This window comes from Schistocerca cancellata, chromosome 7 (genome assembly GCF_023864275.1).
Source record: "Schistocerca cancellata isolate TAMUIC-IGC-003103 chromosome 7, iqSchCanc2.1, whole genome shotgun sequence".
In the NCBI taxonomy this organism is placed as follows: domain Eukaryota; kingdom Metazoa; phylum Arthropoda; class Insecta; order Orthoptera; family Acrididae; genus Schistocerca; species Schistocerca cancellata.
Genome location: NC_064632.1, coordinates 545063597 through 545079688, shown reverse-complemented (window position 1 = coordinate 545079688; position 16092 = coordinate 545063597). Strand labels below are relative to the sequence as shown.

The window sequence follows — 16092 nt, the reverse complement described above, 5'->3', positions numbered from 1 at the left end:
TGCTTGTGTCTGTGTATATGCGGATGGATATGTGTGTGTGTGCGAGTGTATACCTGTCCTTTTTTCCCCCGAAGGTAAGTCTTTCCGCTCCCGGGATTGGAATGACTCCTTTCCCTCTCCCTTAAAACCCATATCCTTTTGTCTTTCCTTCTCCTTCCCTCTTTCCTGACGAGGCAACCGTTGGTTGCGAAAGCTAGAGTTTTGTGTGTATGTTTGTGTTTATTTGTGTGTCTATCGACCTGCCAGCGCTTTTGTTGGGTAAGTCTCATCATCTTTCTTTTTAAATATATATATATATATATATATATAATCTCCATTGTGATTGACGAACTGCGACTGTGCTGTGATTTAAATTGGTGATTTATCTGGTAACAAATATGCAACCAGTAGCATTACTCCCCCCCCCCCCCCCCCCATGCAGTACTGATGCTTGATGCTGCTGGTGGAAATTTAGTAATCGGTGATGAAACATTTATGAAACCAAAAGTTTCTTATATTTTAGGTACTTACAGTACATTGTCTTGTGGTATCCATATCAAATATGTTCCAATGATATACATCATCAAGCTATGTACACAAATATACACAGTATTTAGCTGCACTTGATTTTACACTTATTCACAGAAAGAAAATGCGGGATGTTTTTACAAAGAATATGGATATGGTAGATATTGCACTTTACATAATGGTCTTTGGCATGAGATACATTGTATTACAGTACAGATTTGAGCTGCTCGCAGTGTGGCCTCAGCAGCCAGAGACAGAGACAGACACGTGTGTGTGTGTGTGTGTGTGTGTGTGTGTGTGTGTGTGTGTGTGTGTGTGTGTGTGTCCTATCTCAGACAAAGGTCAAAAGCTAATATTCAGACAGTTGCTGTGCCTATCTGTGACTCAGCATCTCCCCTTTATAGTGAGTAGCAACTATCCTTTTCGAATATTGTTACATTCCATCCTGAATTTTCCATTTAGTACAGATATATATTTAATTAAATTTTGCTAGCTGCAGGAATATTTTATGTTGGCGATACAAATATAATATGGGCTAAAAGTTATACAAAGGTAAACAAATAAGAGTGGAATATTTACTATGTAATTAAGTCCATCTGTATTCCTTTCTCAGCAATGTTTAACACAGAAAGATTGACATTGATATCACCAACAGCGTGTTTGTGATGAGCAATATGTGACGCAAAGCTGGACAAAGTTTTTGAGTTGAAGGGCGTCCGTATGTTCTTTGTAGCATTTTGCAAAATTCCTCCCTGGTTGACTTATGTTGAAGCAAGAACAGGAGCATGTGAGTTTCTATATGCCAGAATTTTTATGCCACTCTCCAGTGCATTTATTATTGTGAACAATTTTATTTTGTAGATTTTTTTGTCAGTGTGGAAGGATATTTTTATGTTGTGTGGTCTGAAAAGATTTGCAAGTTTATATGACATTTCCCCAAGGAATGGAAGACAGACAAATTTTGGCATTTCTTTCTTAGTTTGTAATGGTGATGGTGGTTGCTTAAGTTTACTTAGTTTTTTTTCAGCTGTGGTGTTTATCAAAGAGATGTATAACCCAAATATCAAATTCACAGTTGAGCATCAAACCACTGAAGGAATTAATTTCCATGTCGTGGCTATCTCTACCCACAATAACAAGCATAGCTTCCAAATATACAGAAAACTCACTACCAGTGATTTGCCATTAACAATACCTCATGCCACCCAGACCAACATGAAACTGCTTTCTTGAGGTCATCTATAAACCATATGCTCCACACCCTTATCATTGAAGAAGATGCATGTAAAGAAATGAATATATTTAAACCTATAGCCCAAAATAATGGTTATAACACCTCTTTGATAAACGGCATAGTTGAAAAAATCGAAAGTCAACTTAAGCAACCACCATCACCATTACAAGCTAAGAAAGAAATGCCAAAATTTGCCTGTCTTCCACGCTGACAATAGGGTACAAAATAAAATTTTTCACAATAATAGATCTGCTGGAGACTGGCATAAAAATTCTGGCATATACAAACTCACATGTCCCAATTCTTGCTTCTACGTATGCCAAACAGGGAGAAATTTTGCAACCCACTACAAAGAACATATGGACGTCCTTTGACTCAAAAACTTAAAGAAGTCCAGCTTTACATCGCATATTGCTTATCCTGAACACTCTGTTGGTGATATTAATGACAATCTTTCTGTGCTAGACATTGCTGAGAAAGGAATATAGATGGGCCTCCTTGAACAATTACAAGATTTACATCCACAAACTAAAATCATCTCAAAAGATCCTAAATGAACAAACTGAATCAAAATAGAGCTTTTTCTTTTAGTATTTCCAGGACAACCTGGCACCAAGACAACAAAAATGACAATACTAACTCATATTCATCTTCCTGCATTAATTTTGTTCTCCTTGTCATGTAACAAACTACAACATTCCTGTAACTTACACACACACACACACACACACACACACACACACACACACACACACACACACACACACACACACAACACAGTATAAATATTCCTCTCTATTTGTTTGCTTTTGCATTACTTTTAACCCATATTACAATTATATTGCACATATAAAAACATTCCTGCAGCTAGCAGAATTACTAAAATGTAATATCTGTACTACTAATATTTGCACTGTAATACAATGTATCTCATGCCAAAGACCATGAGGTAGTAAAGTGTGACATCCATCATACCCATATTCTTTGTAAAAACATCCAGTGTTAATTTTCGGCGCATCAGTGTAGAACCAAGTGCAACTAAATACTGCATATATTTGTGTACATAGCATGATAATGTACATCATAGGAATATATTTGATATGGATACCACAAGGCAGTTCATTGCAATTACCTGAAACCATAAGAAACTTTCGGATTCATAAATGTTTCAGCACCGATTACTAAATTTCCATCATTTCAGCCAGCAGCATCTAGCTAAACTTGGTCCACAGCATAATGTTCTTATAACACCTCCATCTGATGATAAGCTTGAAGTTGCTTGGAAACATGTTTATGCTTGAATAAATCTTATAAAAAAAGTGGTTTCATATTCATTACCAGATAAATTGTCACTCAAGCACTAGTTTCTGCATGAAACAAAGCATCTCCAGACTCACCTGTCTCACCAGTGATATGCTACTGCCCTTTTGACAACTTCTGGCTAAATGGAATTAGTGGTTGTCGTTGGTTGTCTGTAATTCGTTACACCACTATTCCCACAATGGTTATGGACACACCTACGCTTATAGAGAGATTACCGCAGATGGGTGATGAAACTACAGTGAGAAACTCTGGAGGCAAAACTAGTATCCAGGCAACTGAAACGAAATTTCTGAAAGTTCATAGATGTATCACTGGATCTTATTAGAAATGCCACAATCTAAGAAGGTTGGAAGATGTTCAATGTGAATTACAAAATTGAAGACAAAATACTGTGATGATATCAATACACTTTACAAATGTACAACCATTTTTTGTGAAATGTACAACCTTTTTTTTACTTACCAACTAGAGGAATGAATCAATGTGGAGTGACTGTGGCGGAGGTGGCTCAGTGAACTGGTAACAGGCGGTAGTGCTTCAGCAGTGGTGCACACGGCTGTAACATTCCAAATGTCTTACCAAAGCCTAGATTCATCACAAAGAAAAATAATTTCTTGGTGTAAGATAGTGGGGAAATGCAGCAGTAACTGTCGTGTTGGCTGCTTAAGCACAAAGACTTGTGGTGGATGAAAGAAAAGGGAAAAGATAAGAGAGACAAATAACTGGAGAACTTGTATCAACAGATGATTGATGCAGTAACTGTGTTCTCTATTAAGATGGCAACACTTACATATTCACATGAATCTTAAAATTATTGTATAGGCTACTGATTTGAAACATCTTATGTGTCTTGGTTCCACTATATGCCCATTTGTTCAAAATGACTTACAGTTTTCACAGTTCTTTCACAATATGAATGTTTTACCATATTATCTATTATTTGAGACTTTGTCAATGATTTCAGGATATGGAAAAAGAACTTAACACACACTGGATGGAACTTATCCAAGGCCGCAGTTGGGGACAGACATTATTGATGTGTCAGATTATGCGCCTCATGTCCTGCTTTGATGTCTTTCTGGAAGCATCAGGAGCAACGGGTATAGCTCCACCAGAATTCCCGAGAGATAAAATTTTTCTCAAGCCTGTAAAGTTAGTATCTCTGATTCAGTGTCATTGAGGCTGTTGTGGCAGAGAATTAAGTTCTATGTCACATGTTTTTTGAACCATGAGCAATCTAAAATGTTCTGTTTTCATTACAGGGGACGGAATCGTTGCAGACCATACAAATATCTTCAACTTGGAGGTGGTATATTTACACAGCGGTAGTTGGAAGAACATTCACATTGTACGAGTTGAAATCAGTTTACATTATTTCTGTGAACAACCAACCACAAATGATTGATGGAATCCATCTAATTATTGCATTATTTCCAACTCTGGTTCACAAAGCTTATAAAAAAATTAAAAATAAAAGTTTTGGCTTTGGCCAATGAAAAAATTTGCCTGTATTGTAGTGTTGTATACTATCTTGAGTTCAGTGGTGTGCAGTATTTTTGTAAACTGAAGAGCAAAGCAGTACTTAACATGGTAGAAACATAACAGTGTATCAGAAAGGTAGTAAATTCATGCTGGTTTTCTACTGTTATAAGCATTGTGAATAGACATGAAAGTAATAAACAGTTCAGCATAATGATTCTGTGGTTCTGATATAGTTTCTCTGGGTATTACTTGTGTAGATTTAGATGAATGTGTTGGTGGTATGTGGATGAAAAACTGAGTGAGTAATGTATCTGAGCATTGTGTATTAGATTCTGACAATTAAAAAGAAGAACATAATAGTCGATAACACATAAAAGTGGCAATAATTTGAGTAGTTCTAATGATAAATAAAAGTTTTGGCCTTCATAATATCCTTTCTTCAATAAAGCTGTAACAGACATGACAGCTTTATATTAAAAGGAAAGTAGAAAATGTGGCGGCACACCTTTAAGCAACTTTAATGGAACAGTAAGCTACATTATGGCAACCAATTTGTAAAAACAATGAGCACAGAACCCTGTGGCACCACATACCATTCTGCTAGCCGGTTAAGAGTCCATGACCATTCTACAAAGTTACAATGTGTAGCAGTATCAGACTCAGTGATCTCTTCACATTACTGTTGTCTCACTGTTGTAATGCACCATTTGTGCTTGGTCTCTGCTTCATGAAGTCTCATATTTCCTCTCTTTGTATCAGTTGTTGGACTTTGTTTGTCTGTAGCGCAGTCTCAACTTGTCCATTTCCTCATTGTTTGTCTTTGCTGTTCACACTCGGGAGATCCAATTGTTGACAGTCCCTGACTGCAGTCGTTACAGCATTTTGTGTCATTCCCAACATTCAGTCAACTCTTGGTTATAATAATTGGCGATGAGGTAAAAGATTATCAGAGTACCATGGAAAGAAAGCTTATAAAACTCTTCGAACAGCAAGTTTCAACAATAACATGAACAGCAAATTCAGTTGCTCCACCTAGAAATTCAGTTCTGAAGGATCAACTAACACAAAGTAGCTATGCAATACAGACAGTGGTCATTTCTCAGGGTGAAAGTGCCCATCTATGTTTCTCCCCTTTAACAATGCCAGAGATATTTGGACACGTATTTACAATGGCTAACACAGCACTTCACCGTCTTTCAGGTCACTGACAACAGACTCCAAATACAGTATAACCCCACTTATATGTTCCCGGAATTAACATTTTCTCATTTACGACATTTTTTATCGTTCCCGTCAAATTTCCTATGTCCATAATATTAATTTGCACCCAATTTTTTGTCAACATATTTATAACTTTCCCGCAATTTATGCATTACGAAAAAATATTTGTTGAGAAAAAAAATGATGTTGGCCTTCCCGTAGTGTTTACAAATATTACGTGGTTACGTTTCTTGACACCAGGGCTCTGTACTCAGCAGATCTGAACAGATAAACATGTATAAAAGTTGGAACAATTCGTGCCATATCTCCCGCCGCTGCCAAGCACTACGTGGCATGATGGCTGATGAGAATAACTAGGTTTGTTCGAATAAAGATATAATGACCATTCACAACCATTTCCAAACTCTCTACCGCACAAATGCAGTTTTGTAATTGTTGTGATCATCGTGACACCTTTGTCGAACAATATTCAGCGTGTTTCAGCGTTTTGCCTTGATATGACGGGTGTTTGTGCTGGGAATATTGATAGTGTTCGAGCTCTTACCACCATGTCCTCCTGGGGTGGGGGCCCTGCACAGCAGGTTTGCTTCTCTCTGGCTGACACATGCTACCATGGCTGCGGTCATGGGCCACATTTACAGTCGGTCTCTGAGCACTGGCACTCTACTGCAGCAAGGTGCATGTGGGCGTCTGGAAGGTGAGTACGTGGGATGTGAGTGTGTTTTCAATGATATCAGTTGTCTAGCCATAAATGGATCGTGTTTCTCAATAAATCGCGGTGGTTTTTGTTGTTGTTACCATCCTATTGTGCGGTAGATCCTTTCCTTGCTCCTTCTTCGTCCTTGTGTAGTGGAGAGAACCAGTCAACATGCGAAGTCTACAGTACTTTTAAAAAAGAAAATATGCTTAGCAAACCTGTAGTGGTTGGGGACTCTGTAACTGTGATGGTATAAATTCACCTCGGAATCTGAAATTCCAACTACAGTTTCATACATCACCAGTTCCAGTCGTGACATTAAATATTTAATGAAATTTCTCATAAAAAACTGAACATTATTGTTTATGCACACAAACTAATTTGTAGTGTCGGTATTTTTCTTATTTTGAGTAGTTTAAAAGTGTATGAAGCAAAGTGTTTAAACGCTACATTAATGATTTATTAATATTTGCCGTTGCACGTCTTCTGAAACAACATCTGTGACATCTTCAAGATGTGATTCCGCACCAGATTTAATAACTCCTGAAAAAGTTCATGAAGTGTACCTCAAGATAAGTGCACAGGAAGGCTGGGATAGTTAAGAGTCCATGGCTGAATGAAATATCTCATGCTAGTTCCTGTGTCATCTGCCAAGCAAACTACAGCTCTCTCTCTCTCTCTCTCTCTCTCTCTCTCTCTCTCTGTACACAACAATCTTTTTTTTAAAGGTGTATTTCGAGTCAGCCGGCTACTAGTTTTGAGACATCGTCAGTTTGTGTGTGTGAGATTTTAGCTACCACGTCCTCCTTATATCCCCTACATCACGATCATGTGACTGGAAATTAATTATTTATTAACTTCAGCAATATTTCTGCATTGATTCTCAGTCAGGCATTTGCCTTGGAAGGAGTTCATGCTTGTGTCGGTATTCCACAGGGTTTTACAGAGACAAGGCTGCTTTGTTTATGGTTCGGTCCGACTGCAATCGATACTGCGTAAAGGACTGGCAATGGCACATTGTTGTTGTTGTTGTTGTTGTTGGGGTCTTCATCGCTGATACTGGTTTGATGCAGCTCTCCATGCTACTCTATCCTGTGCAAGCTTCTTCATCTCCCAGTACTTACTTCAACCTACATCCTTCTGAATCTGCTTAGTGTATTTATCTCTTGGTCTCCCTCTACGATTTTTACCCTCCACGCTGCCCTTCAATGCTAAATTTATGATCCCTTGATGCCTCAGAACATTTCCTACCAACCGGTCCCTTCTTCGTGTCAAGTTGTGCCACAAACTCCTCTTCTCCCCAATTCTTTTCAATATCTCCTCATTAGATATGTGATCTACCCATCTAATATTCAGCTTCTTCTGTAGCATGAGGAGAAATAGAGAGAGATCATGTGTTTTGACAGGAGTTTCTCGGGTGCTTTTGTTTGGTGATCAGCGTGACATCTGGTTTGTCAGTCGCGGGGCCCAAGCGTGCTCCCACTTCTCAGGCTCTCGCTGGTGTGGTGTGGGCCCTGGGGTGCATAGTGTGGAACGAAGCAGCGATTTGATAGATGAGTGTTTGTGCATTATGGTGGAAGCAATATTCTGAAAGGTTCTCTCGATGTATCTGAATTGCAATTGTGAGCATCCCGTAGGCAAGATTTAAAGAGCATAGCAGGTGACGCCGGCTTTTGGCGTGAATCATTAGTGAAGCAGGTCAGTAGCAACAGACGGAGCGAGCAAACAGAGCTCTTAGAGTGGGCGAAGGCAATGACCAAGCTTTGTGTAGCTACAGCTGTGACCAAAACAAAAACACTGATAACCACTGTCGTAGTATGATGTAAACAGTGACATTTTTTATAATCACAAAAAAACAAAACAAAACATCATGTGTTATATATTTACAGTGTAATAGTGTATGAAAACATGTTTACTTAAGATTTGTTTAAAATTATTAGCAATCTAATTTAAAGCATTTTGCATTGTTTCGTGGAATTGTGCTGGAGCTTATGCTGAGATTGTAGATGGGAGAACCGACACTTTGAGAGAACACCACTTTGAAGAGTCTGGAGTTTCACAATGCAAAACCACATGGACAACAGAATCATCTATGGGTTGCTGTTGTGAGCTACTTGCATATGTTCTTGTAAAAGGTGTGAGTGTAAAGTTCTTTCGTCTCCACGCATTTATGAAGTGTATCGGCGTCGTGTTTGTCATATTTGTAATCATGTGAAGTGGACTCCTTATGACACATTCAATTATAAATAAGTGCAGAATGGCATGGTGCCGACATAACAGAGAGGAAAAGTTAAAGTAGGTTTCATCGAATTGATAGTACGGCAACGCGCCGATATTAGTGGTGTAGCAATTTAACTTCTTATGAGAAATTGTTTGTTGAATTTAATGCATGGCAATGTGTCGATAGTAGTAGAATAAAATTTTGTGATTAAAATTGGCTATAAGATAGCGGACTGCTGTAGAGTATTATAGAAGGAATGGTAGATTGTAAATTAACGAAACTATTCCAACAAAATAAAGATTCAGAATGATACTACTCTGAAAATCTTGACTATTTAAAGGAATAGTGTAATTAGTATAGAAAGTGTTACTAAAGATTAATGATTTTAGATTATAAAGTGGTACACGAATTTATTGAGGGTAACAATTAGTTTTTTCTAATCAGAAAAAAAATTAAGTTTATGATTATCTAAGTTGATTAATAATCTGAGAATGAAAAAATATAAAATATTCTATTTTTGAAAAACAATAACAAATTGAGAGACGAGAGCTAAAAATTCATGAAACTTTGAGTAAAATAGTTTGTTACCCAAATTGATTGTTGCCTGCGACAACATCCCAATTTTTCGAAATTTCGGAAGGAGGGGGAGGTGTAATATTTCTGGCTTTACAGTCATCAGATTCGGCTATAAGAAGCTCTTTTTAGAGTTGCTGAGAAGCCAACAGTGGCAAGATGACATAATGTTGTGTGAGGTACCAATGAAACATGGTTTGTTGGGTGCGGGTATCGTGACGAAGACCGCCTAAATTGTGTTCCTTCCCCGCAATTGGCTGCTGCATTCGGATGTCGCGCCAAAACGATAATATTCTGTTATTAATATTAGACAAACTAAACAGCATATTTACGTGCACCTCACATTAAAGCAACTCTTAATAGCGTGTTGTTATTCCATTATTTCACAAGTGTTAATAACCAGCAGAATAATAAAGAAGTGCTAATCGAAAAGGCAGACGAAGCACTTCAGTGATCTTCGGATCGAGCCTAACTTGGATGGCGGACGAAGTAGTCAGGCTGTAAAATGTCAGAACTGGTTCGGCAGTTTCGGAGAACGGGCAAGTTATCTGCCGCAGTAACAGTTAAGACTTTATTATCATTTTTGGTTATTTGGTCATGTAGCTGAGAACAGTGTGATAGTAATTACGGAAATATGCAGTTCATTATTTTGTTAAAGAATGGAAATTATTTGTGACTCTAAAGTGGAATGTAATTGTGCAGTTTCTCGTATTCTGCTAATAAAAAGAGAGTGGCACCGTGTTTAAACAAACTAATTGGAAATTTAATTATTTCTAAAATATCAGTTCCTTGCTAGCATATTACAGCCTCAAGATAACGAATTCTGTGCAGAGAACAACACCTATAGAAGATTGCAGATTGGTGAACATTAATTAGAATTTATGCATTCCACTCATGGTGGTGGAGGAAAATCGGCACCTCGCGTGTACTGCATTCTTAGTACAAATGAGATGAGTGTCACATCATCTGTGGTAACACAGAGGAGGTATGAAGGAAAGAAGTTTTCGAGGGTACCTCCTACCACATTCAAATATTTTTTTCATGTTAGCGTTGTTAGTCCAGCCTGGGACTTTCTTATGAATGTACAAGGGTCACTCCAAAAGAAATGCACACTATTTTTTTTTAAATCCGTCTTTTATTCTACATGTTTGAAAGTTTTACAGTGTGTAGATACATTCTTTAGGAATAATATTTTCATTTCTCCACATAGTTTACATCCCTCTCAAGTGCCTTACGCCATCTTGGAACCAGTGCCTGTATACCCGCATGGTAAAATTCTGGACCAATCTGTTGGAGCCACTGTTTGGCAGCATGCACAAGGGAGTCTTCATCTCCAAACCCTGTTCCACGAAGAGGGTCTTTCAGTTTTCCAAAGAGATGATAGTCACATGGAACCAGGCCAGGACTGTAAGGCGGGTGTTTCAGTGTTGTCCGTCCGAGTTTTGTGATCGCTTACCTGGTTTTTTGACTGACATGTGGCTGTGCATTGTCGTGCAACAGCAAAACATCCTGCTTTTGCCAATGTGGTCGAACACGACTCAGTCGAGCTTGAAGTTTCTTCAGTGTCATCACATATGCATCAGAATTTTTGGTGGTTTCACTTGGCATAATGTCCACAATCAAGAGTTCTTCGGAATCGAAAAACACCGTAGCCATAACTTTTCCAGCAGAAGGTGTGGTTTAGATTTTTTTTCTTTGGTGAATTTGTATGATGCCAATCCATTGATTGAATTTTCGTCTCTGGTGAAAAATGATGGAGCCATGTTTCATCACCTGCCACAATTCTTCCAAGAAATTCATCTCCACCAGTCTCGTACTGTTCCAAAAGTTCGCTGCATACCGTTTTTCTTGTTTCTTTATGAGCCACTGTCAACATCTTGGGAACCCACCTGGCACAAACCTTTTTTAACGCCAACACTTTCCGTATTCTGCAAACACTTCCTTCCCCTATCCCAACGTAGCGTGACAATACGTTCATGTGATGCGTGTGTCAGCAGTCACCACTTCGTTAACTCTCTGCACATTGTCTGGAGTGTGTGTGCAGTACGAGGCCTTCCGCTGCGAGGACAATCCTCAATACTGCCGTGGCCGCTTTCATCACGTAACCTGCTTGCCCACCAACTAACTGTACTGTGATCGACAGCAGCATCTCCATACACCTTTTTCAACTTCGTGTGGATGTTTCCCTTTGTCTCGTTTTCACAGCACAGGAATTCTATAGCAGCACGTTGCCTCTGACGAACGTCAAGTGTAGCAGCCATCTTGAAGATATGCTGTGACGGCGCCACTCACGGGAACAGGTTGAATTAAGTTTGAAAACAAGTGGGGAGGATGTTATCTACACACTGTAAAACTTTCACACATGCAGAATGAAAACTGTATTTTTACAAAAATAGTGTGCATTTCTTTTGGAGTGAGCCTCGTAATACAAGTATGCCCTACAACATTCATTGTTCTTTACGTTATTTCTGATATGAGATCGAAGGCTGAAATAAACATTTAGCGATTTCCGAGTGTGTGGTTAGGCAAGAACCTAAGAGTACAGCTTAAATTGCTGCAAGTGAATCGAGGACCAACAACATTCATATTTTTCCTTGTCACAATGTCGACAGCCGATCATGAGGTTGCCAAAATGACGTCACGTTTGCTGGAATTGTTGTGAATCGAGTGTTACCCCCAACTGTAACACTATTAATACAATGTACCTTCTAATATTTCACTTCTGCCGGAGTGCTGTCGTAAGTAAGTTGATGTGCTTAGGACATTTTGTGTAACAGATACAGTGTTGGCAGCCGCCATTACTGAATTTCCAATTCAACTAAAGTTCTTAAAAACCTACGACGCTGTCATTGTCAGAAGTTAGTCGATTTGTGTCGGAAAGTGTAATGCTCATTTCAAAGTACAGTGTGATTAATGTTCAAATAATTTACGGGAAAGCATGCAAATGACGACGTCGACAACCGCCGATATTTCGACACGAACACACCCTGCAATTCTTAAGGCATATCTGCAGCAAGTACGTGCTGTGCAAGGGAATTTAAAACATGGAGATAAAAAAACGAGGGAGATGGCACTACAGACTTACACCGTACGTTGTTTTGAGGCCTGAGTGGGCAGGGTCTGCTGCCATCTTAAATAACCCAAAACATTAGCAGACTACTGTTAACGATTGCTTTTCTTCATCGTTTGTGTCGTGTGCACGCACTAGCTGTTTCAAACACCAAAATTTACAGTGCTTACGTGAACAACGTGCTATAAGGAAGGCAATTTAGAATGTTTTTCTGTTCTTGAATGAGTATTTGCTCTGGTAATACGGCACATTTGGCCTTGTTAATGTAACTTGTTTTTGTTGATATATCTCGAATAACGAAGAAGAGATGGATATGATATGAAAAGAGTGCTTTCGTAGTACATTTTATTGCACTTTTGCTACATTTTTATCGATAGCAAATGAAGCTGGAACTTCGAAACCAACGGTTGCTTGTTTACAGCTACTGCTTCCGGTCCGTCGCATTTTCGGCTCCAGCTCGTGTGGGCAACATTTTTAATGTTCACATTTGCAAAACACTTACGTAGGTGTTCTTTGTTAGGCCATATACACGTGTACAAGGAGGACAGAAGCAAGGCATGTTATCGTGTCTTGTGCATGTCAATAAAGTGAAGGATTAGTGAAATGTCAAAGATACAGAACTGCATAGTTATACTTCCATGCGGAATAGAGTTCTTGTTCTATTAGACTGCCAGTGCATTAGTCTCACTGTAGTTTTACACATCTTCTCACTCTGAAATCTTACCTATCCCGCGTCATTCAACATGTGCCCCATAATTATGAACCATGGAGGTATGAGTGCTGTGAACGTAATGTTTTGGGCCAATTAAGATGGCTTCAGGTTTATGACTTAATGAAAACTTCCTTCTTTTTTTACCTTCATGATATAAAACCTCGGTTTTCAGAGAAAGTTCGGAAAGATAACGCTCATACAGTAGAAACGCTAGCGCCACTACAAACCAAAGATGACCGGCCTCAGTCTGGTGAGGTAGAATGAACTACGTCCAGCTATTTTTTCACGAGGCAGAGAGCAGGATTCTATGCAGAATTTGAACAAAAACCACCATCTCTAATTATAAGGTTACTTACTAATTTAATTTCAACAGCTTCCTTAAAACACTGTCTCAATAGCTGGAAATGCATGCTAGAATCTCCGCGTTGTTAGATTCCATAGGACGACTGGTGCCAAGACTATGTTCTGCAATGAGGATTTGCTCGGCTGCTGTAACTGTGTGTGACGCTTGTGCTCAGTACACCGGTTCTCCACAGTTCTGATAGTCTGACCAATATATAACATGCCACAACTGCAAGGAATACGGTAGACACACAGCTTACGCAAACCAAGATCACCCTTTACGGAACCCAGAAGGATCCTGATCTTACAAGGGGACCCTCCATACTGTAAATCACGGATTTTGATGCGCTTCAGATATGTTGTAGAGGCACTTAACCTGAGTACCTGGCCATCCGGTTTTTTAGCGACGGGCCTTGGTTTTTGGGAAAATCGATTTTGAAGTTCATTGCGCGCTTTGTATACCTGTATTATTACATATATTCCGAGCAAATCAGCGTAGCGCAGCGGTAAGGTTCATGGCTACCGCGATGGAGGTACGATGTTCGAATTCTGCTCCTGTACTTTTTTTTCCAAATGTTCGTACAGCTGTCGCTTCTTGTATTACCTGAAATCGATCTCCGCCCATTATCGTCCCCTCTCCCGTGAATACCGTTAGCCGTAACGGGAGCCCCAGCTTCTAGGCCAATGAGGATGCGAGTTGCATTCCTTTACGTTCGCAGCTAACTACGGCGTCAGTTGCCTCGCAAAGCGTCTCTAGTGCCGTGTGTTAAAAAAAATTCTGTGAAATGGAAGAACCAAGTGCAGCAGTGCAGCCCCAGAAGAAGATCCACAAGTAGAGGAGTTGAACGAAGAATCAAAAGGCGAAATCACAAATGCCGTTAAATACGCCGAAAATCTACTCCGCGATTAGAATCTCGTAACGAGGAGGAGGAGGAGGATATTAGTGTTTAACGTCCCGTCGACAACGAGGTCATTAGAGACGGAGCGCAAGCTCGGGCGAGGGAAGGATGTGGAAGGAAATAGGCCGTGCCCTTTCAAAGGAACCATCCCGGCATTGGCCTGAAGCGATTTAGGGAAATCACGGAAAACCTAAATCAGGATGGCCGGAGACGGGATTGAACCGTCGTCCTCCCGAATGTGAGTCCAGTGTGCTAAACACTGCGTCTCGTAACGAATACACCGCCTAGCGTAATCTCTGCCAATTCCGTTGCAATTGGCGATGAGATGTGTATCGCAATATGGGATCTCTCGACCGAAAGACAGATCATTATTGGTGATGAATTTATAGATTTCAACGAAGAAGATGATTGCGAGAATATGATGCGAACCACCAATGGAATGAATATTTGAAAAAATTTAATAGCTGAATATATCTTTATAATTTCGCACACCTTTCACGGTTTGTTGATATTCTTTGAAATAAAATCGAAAAATTCTGTCGATTTTATAAAAAAAAAGTACACGAGCAGGATTCGAACATGGTACCCCCATCATGGTAGCCGTGAACCTTTACCGCTGTGTTATGCTGACTTTCTCGAAAAATATGTAATGCCATATGTCTACAAATCGCGCAAAGAACTTCAAAATCGATTTTCTCATAAACCAAGGCCCGTCGCTAAAAAACCGGATAGCCAGGTACTCAGGGTAAGTACCTCTACAATATATTAGAAGCGTATCAAAATCCGTGAATTACAATATGGAGGGTCCCCTTGTTAGATGGTGGTCGAAAAAAGCACTTCACTTCATATTTCCGCAAAATACGACCAATCCTGTACGAAATGCTCCCTGTGCTTGGCAAAAACGGCTGTAGACTTTGGTGTCACCTCGGTATTATCATCATTCATCCCGGTTGATAGCACCACGCACGTCTGATCTGTCTTTCACTGCAACCATGTTGACGAAAGCTGACTCCGAGATGAGCCTGACAAACTATCAGGCTTCGAGATGACATGGGCCCAGTGAACCAAGAGCCAAAGTACTCGTTCACGTTGAGCCTGATCGTGACAACTGTCAACCTGCAGATACAACTCAATGTGAACAGGCCTCCTATAAAAAGGGCAACGGCCTTGCAGCAGTGGATACACCGTTTCCCGTCAGATCACCGAAGTTAAGCGCTGTCGGGCGTGGCTGGCACTTGCATGGGTGACCATCCGGGCCGCCGTGAGCTATTGCCATTTTTCGGGGTGCACTCAGCCTCGTGATGCCAACTGAGGAGCTACTCGACCGAATAGTAGCGGCTCCGGTCAAAGAAAACCATCATAAGGACCAGGAGAGCGGTGTGCTGACTACACGCCCCTCCTATCCGCATCCTCAGCTAAGGATGACACGGCGGTCGGATGGTCCCGATGGCCCACTTGTGGCCTGAAGACGGAGTGCTCCTATAAACTGTATGTCATAACGTATCAGCACCCTTTCTCTAGACAAACACATCAAGGCAGGGAAGACGGTCTTCCTTTTCCACCTCCAGTGTGAAACAAATACACTCCTGGAAATTGAAATAAGAACACCGTGAATTCATTGTCCCAGGAACGGGAAACTTTATTGACACATTCCTGGGGTCAGATACATCACATGATCACACTGACAGAACCACAGGCACATAGACACAGGCAACAGAGCATGCACAATGTCGGCACTAGTACAGTGTATATCCACCTTTCGCACCAATGCAGGCTGATATTCTCCCATGGAGACGATCGTAGAGATGCTG

General features: G+C 40.1%; 1 protein-coding gene across 1 annotated transcript in view; it reads left to right on the top strand.

The window, feature by feature from the left end:
- The window catches only part of LOC126092299 (THO complex subunit 5 homolog), a 170567-nt gene extending 165807 nt beyond the window's left edge, over positions 1-4760 (top strand). Inside the window, exons 13-14 of the mRNA XM_049907819.1 lie at positions 4029-4216; positions 4327-4760. Of these exons, the coding sequence (XP_049763776.1) occupies positions 4029-4216; positions 4327-4393 (255 nt within the window). The 3' untranslated portion in view covers positions 4394-4760. The remainder of the gene's footprint in view (positions 1-4028; positions 4217-4326) is intronic.
- The last annotated feature ends 11332 nt before the right edge of the window (positions 4761-16092 follow it).